The sequence below is a fragment of the Nanorana parkeri genome, unplaced genomic scaffold (genome assembly GCF_000935625.1).
Source record: "Nanorana parkeri isolate BGI_ZX_2015 unplaced genomic scaffold, ASM93562v1 scaffold40, whole genome shotgun sequence".
Classification (NCBI taxonomy): Eukaryota; Metazoa; Chordata; class Amphibia; order Anura; family Dicroglossidae; genus Nanorana; species Nanorana parkeri.
Window position 1 is genome coordinate 1851145 of NW_017306308.1, and position 6426 is coordinate 1857570.

General features: G+C 44.6%; 1 protein-coding gene across 1 annotated transcript in view; it reads right to left on the minus strand.

The window, feature by feature from the left end:
• The window catches only part of SNX24 (sorting nexin 24), a 112559-nt gene extending 109821 nt beyond the window's left edge, over positions 1 to 2738 (minus strand). Inside the window, exon 1 of the mRNA XM_018571180.1 lies at positions 2513 to 2738. Within this exon, the coding sequence (XP_018426682.1) occupies positions 2513 to 2572 (60 nt within the window). The 5' untranslated portion in view covers positions 2573 to 2738. The remainder of the gene's footprint in view (positions 1 to 2512) is intronic.
• Positions 2739 to 6426: the final 3688 nt, after the last annotated feature.

Here is a 6426-nt window from a genome sequence, read left to right on the forward strand (position 1 = left end):
GAATGCGGTGAAATACTATCATCATCTCCATGACACTCTGGGTTGTGGCCCCTCGGCATCCTCACATACAATGCATGGCTATTGGCCCGACATTGTACCTGATGGGGTCAGCATGTGACTGCCGGCCAGGAGCATCCTAGAGAGGAAGCTCAGGGGGAACGGTCACACAGATGGAGGGAGAAGTAAGGCATTACTCCTTATTCCTCTACACCTAGACCCAACCCTTGCAGTACGGGGGCACTGCTGGGGTATTATTTAATTACCAGATTTTAGCCTTAAAGGAGAACTATGAGGAGTGTTTTTCACTCACCTCATAGTTCTAGCCGACCTGTGACAATGAGACTGTCACAGGTCGGCTCAGTAGAGCGGAAGGTGAGCGAACACATACCGGCGTTCGCTCACTTCTCGATCCTGTCACAGCTCTCTGCCGTGACAGGGAGGGGCTGGATTCCCCCCTCCCCGCCAGCGATGACTGGCGGATCGGACGTGGGAGGGGGCGGGTATAGCTGGCTCTGCCTCTAGATAGGCAGAGCCAGCTGTCACTCACACAGCTGGGCGGATCCAGACATAATTGTTGGGATCCGCTTCAGCGTCTCTGTATACCCCGAGCAGTAGCTCGCGGTATACTGCAGCGTCTCAGTATACCGCAAGCTGTAGCTCGCGGTATACTGGGCTTAGGGTGACGGGAGGACGCTAGTTTGTGTCCTCCCGTTACCCTAAGGAGAACTATGGGGAAAAGCTTTAACCCCATAGTTCTCCTTTAATGGGGGGAATTTACCAAAACAGGAGAAGACATAATCTGGAGCAGTTGCCCGTGGCAAATAAGACTGTCACAGGTCGGCTCAGTAGAGCGGAAGGTGAGCGAACACATACCGGCGTTCGCTCACTTCTCGATCCTGTCACAGCTCTCTGCCGTGACAGGGAGGGGCTGGATTCCCCCCTCCCCGCCAGCGATGACTGGCGGATCGGACGTGGGAGGGGGCGGGTATAGCTGGCTCTGCCTCTAGATAGGCAGAGCCAGCTGTCACTCACACAGCTGGGCGGATCCAGACATAATTGTTGGGATCCGCTTCAGCGTCTCTGTATACCCCGAGCAGTAGCTCGCGGTATACTGCAGCGTCTCAGTATACCGCAAGCTGTAGCTCGCGGTATACTGGGCTTAGGGTGACGGGAGGACGCTAGTTTGTGTCCTCCCGTTACCCTAAGGAGAACTATGGGGAAAAGCTTTAACCCCATAGTTCTCCTTTAATGGGGGGAATTTACCAAAACAGGAGAAGACATAATCTGGAGCAGTTGCCCGTGGCAAATAATCAGCTTCTATCTTCAGTTAAGCTTTCCAAAGAATCTGATTGGTTACTGCTCCGGATTCTGTCTGCTCCAGTTTTGATATATTCCAGACATCCCAAGTCTCCCGGACGTTCCGGGAGTCTCCCGCTACTACATAGCGGCTCCCGGACGCCCGCAAGAGAGACATTTTATCCCGGAAAGGATTGAAACCTTTCCGGGTCTGCTGAGCTCACTAGTTCTGCTGAGTATAAATAAAGTTTTTAGCTGTAACGGAAAAAAAAGTTTGTGCCTGTAGATCCTGTAACGGTGGCTGGTCAGTGGAAGGGGTTTAGGCACGGCAGGGCGGCCTGTGATTGGCTGGAGACAAAAGTCCCTGAGCTAGCTCTGCAGACACCTTGTGAGTGCCGAGGCGGAGCCGATAGAAGACGCCTGTGGAGGGTGAGTGGCACACTTCTAGGGCTGCAACAACTAATCGACATAATCGATTATAATCGATTATTGAAAAAGTTGTCAACTTTTTCAATCATCGATAGTGATTATTAATATACTATGCTGCTGCTGTCAATCAGCAGGTCAATCAGAGGTGGACCTGAGGTGCTCAAGAGCAAGCCTGCTATTGGCTATTGCAATTTGAAATGAACAATAGCAGCCTAGCTATTTATTCCCCTGCTATTTAGTTTTGTTTTTTTATTGTGAAGGTGGCCAACGGCCGCTGTCAAAATAAAAAAAAACAGAGAAGGTACCTCCCTGAAATGAGAAAGGCACCTCCCTGAAATAAGGTTTTGCAGGTTGGGACGTCTGTATATTCCCCCAATTAATTCTAAAACCAGATCCAGTTTTGGAAGTTTGGGCACATCATCATACTGGACTCGAGAAAAAAACCTGTTAGATTTCATCAGCTGATCACTGGCATTTCCCCCAATAACGCCGACACTGGAGGTACCTGGGAGAGCTCTCTGAGCTATTGCCATAAACAAGAACGCTCAGCACACCCAGGCATACATGTTTGTGGATCCTGCATGCCAATCCAAGCACTTGTGATGTCGCCTTCATGTAGGTGAATGTACTAGTCAGGGGATATCCATCATTATAGAGATCACCCCATAGAATTTATGTACATCTCTATTCTACTAATAGGACGCAGCCTCCCATCAGCACCTAATACGCTGCCATTACATAATCGTGTACAGTCTCCGTACAGCAGTCCGTGCCGCCTTCTCCCTACCGTGTATCCCTTCTCCAGGTCACTATCTTCATAGCGAAACGATGGAATGTAAACCTCCATCGCCCTCTCCGCTCACAGCGCACACAGCCACATGGGCGGGCTCTGGAATGTCTCCCTGTGACGTCACACCGCGTAATGATCCTACAGACCGTCCCCGAGCTGGGGGAATACTGAGGACGAGCCGTGCGGGAGCCGCTGTCATGTGACGCGTCATGTGACTCCGAGCCGCTCCATGTGACTCCGAGCCGCTCCATGCATGGAGCTTGAACCCTGGAGCCGGAAATGTTTGTACACATAGCGGTGGGAGCGCTGTGAGGATGTGTGTGCTGTTACTGAATGCTGCACGGATCGGAGCAGGATATGGGAAGCCACCTGTCATTTTAGTAGCTGGAAGCAGAGATCTGTGTAAACAGGGAGAGGGAATGGGATGAAACGACAAAAAGTGGAAGACAGGGGCAGGGCCCAACTGGTCCCTTGTTGCTCTGGAAATATTCAATTTTTTTTAAAATATCTCCATAGACGATTCAATCTGACTGTACAAACTACTTTAGATTTACCAAAACATGGGTCTCTATACACTTAAAGAAGAACTCTGGACAAATAAAAAATGTATCCCTTGCAATGGGGCTACCCTCGCCCTGCAAATGTTAATTGCTTGTTTTGCTAGAATAACAGAGACATACTCATCTGAACCACAGAGTGGATTGGCTCCTAGACCAGTCCCTTCAGCCTGTCTCTCCCTCTGCTCCTGCAGTCTAAGGTCCTGTGAGTCATCATGTCCCATACAATGTATAGAGCATGAGGATGCCAAGGAACATTCAATCACTGAAGGGGGAGAGAGGCCAAAGGGACCAGTCTAGGAGCCAGCCAAGAACGCAGTTCAGGGGAGTATAGCTCTTGTTATTTTAGCTCCCTAGGTAAAGCAAACAATCAACCCTTGCAGTGGGGGGTAGTCCCACTGCAGGGTTTAAGATTTTGTTTGCCAGGAGTTCTTTAAAGCTGACCATGCACTATACAATCTGATTGTGCAATCTACCATCAACTATGAAGCCTCTCTGATTTGATACAAATGCAATGAATGGTTTGTTCTAGTACAAATAAAAGAACATTTTACAATCTGATTGCATCCAGCTTTACAGTCTGAACAAATAATATTTAGTAGGGCTGCAACCAATCACTAATCACTAATAATCCATTATGACAATAGTTGTCAACTATTCTCTTTATTGATTAGTTGGTTGGATCCCCTAGCTCTCTCCTCCACGCTGGGAGGAGGGCACAGCAAGCAGTGGGTGGGTGCAATAACCAGCCTGCTATTTGAAATGGCCAATAGGAGGCTGGCTATTGCACCAGCCCACTACCTGCTGTATTTACATTCAGCTGCTGTCTGCGGAATCTTGCCACTGGCAGCTGTCATTCCCTGGCTGAAGCTATTCAAGCGCCATGTGCTTACAATTAATTATTTGTGCATGCAGTTTTATTCTGAAGTAAACTTTATGTTTGTAACACTGCATTTGTGTATTTTATTTTAAATTAAGGATGGGATTTATTTAATATAAAAATAATCGGCTAATCGATTATGAAATCAATCATCAGTTGCAGCCCTAATATTTAGGTTGACCAAATGTATGTAATATGAGAACCTACCTAAATCAAATTGTATGCAGTCAGGGAGGTCCTTGCACTACATGGTTGTTGGTAGATCTAAAGGAGATTGAAAAAGCAGATTGTAACATGTTTACAGGAGATTAACCACACCCAGCGGGTTCACGAAAATGTACGCCCCCGCTAGAAGTGGTTATACCAAGAACACGGCTGCTGCTGCATATAATTATTTGATTTTATATTTGTTACATATCCCCATTCACATTGCATGACCTAAAAAATATATTAGAAATGGCTGCTTACCTTTTTACTTTCTTAAAACTCCTACCTAGCTTCCTCGTGTGAAGTTATGTTTACTCTAATGAATTCTGTCTGTACTGTGCTGGCAGATCTCATCAGTTCTAAGCTAGATCTGAACACTGTCTGTCCTATCAAAGGGTTAAAGACCTCGAAGGATTGTATATTAATGAGAAGAAGCTCAGTATGTCCCTCTAGATTCACTTTTAAACTACTAAAAGTAGCCTGAAATCTGCACAAAGGCCTTCACCAAAGAAACATCTAAAAGGCAAAGAATATATATTTAAAAGTTATTCTGTGATATACTGTGTGAACACATAACAAACATACAGAGGGGTTTTCTCACATTTAACTGCAAAAGTTGAACTACGCTTTAAGAATGATGAAGCATTCCTATAAAGAAATACTTGCTGGTTATCCAGCGTATTCTACAATTTCATGAGGCACGATGATAGAAGTTTATCTTATGTGGTTGTTCCTGGCAGATCTAAAGCTTCCAGGATTTGTATTCGTTATTAAAGCAGGGAGTTAAAACTGAGACGGTAACTGTTAGTATAACTCTTCACATGTCAACCAACACTTAAGCTTGACAGTAATATTAGGTGCCTGAAAAACTATTGGCAACTAGAAGAAGGCAGGAGGGAAATTCACGAATGATAACGCAAGAAGGAGTAACCTAGTCCACCATTGCTGTAAATTCTGTTCCTGTGAAATGAGATTGTGGCATTGGCATTAATACAGCTCAGCATTTCCTCCTAGTGATGTGGGTTTCTTCAGGCCTTAGGAATTGCATTATATACACAGACATCCCAAGTCTCCCGGATGTTCCGGGAGTCTCCCGCTATTAGATAGCGGCTCCCGGACGCCCGCAAGAGAGACATTTTATCCCGGAAAGGATTGAAACCTTTCCGGGTCTGCTGCGCTCGCCGCTCACGAGTATAAATAAAGTTTTTCGCTGTAAGAGAAAAAAAAGTTCATGCCTGCAGATCCTGTAAAGGTGGCTGGTCAGTGGGAGGGGTTTAGGCACGGCAGGGTGGCTTGTGATTGGCTGGAGACAAAAGTCCCTGAGCTAGCTCTGCAGACACTTTGTGATGAGTGCTGAGGGGGAGCCGATAGAAGACGCCTGTGGAGGGTGAGTGGCACACTTCCTAGTCTTGTCATATACTGTAGTGTTAATAATCACAAATAAAATAAAAACATAATGTAATTAATAATAATAAAATGGTATTATATCTACTATGTTTGTGTGTATGTATGTATATGTATATATATATATATATATATACACATACATACACTCGCACATATATACTATTATAATTATTATATTATTTTTTATGTTATTATTAATTAAATAATGTTTTATATTTTATTTGTGATTATTAATATTATATGCTGCTGTTGTAAATCAGCAGAGGTGGACCTGAGGTGCTCCTCTGCTGATTGACGGCAGCAGTGGGTGGGTACAAGAGCAAGCCTGCTATTGGCTATTGCAATTTGAAATGACCAATAGCAGCCTAGCTATTCATTCCCTTGCTGTTTATTTTTTTTATTGTGAAGGTGGCCGACGGCCGCTGTCAAAATAAAAAAAACAGACAGTACCTCCCTGAAATGAGAAGGGCACCTCCCTGAAATAAGCTTTTGCAGGTTGGGATGTCTGTATACAGGTATTTAGCTCAAGGCAGTGGTACAATAGAACTGCACACAAAGCACTGTAATGATTATGCTATAAGAGTTCATATTCATTAACTGGATGGAGTTTGACAAATAATACACAATTTCTTGTCCTACAGCAGCACACAGTGGATTAAGTTTCAGCCAATATGACATATGTGTTGTGAAATATTATAGGGCTGTGCAAATTAACGATTAATTTCTCGATTAATCGTTAATCTTTTTAATCAATGAAAAAAAATTTCGATTAATCGAACACAAACATTTTAGTCATTACCAGCCCTAAAATATTATAAATATGAATTTATGTGGTGGGTAAAGAATGTGTAGAATGCAAT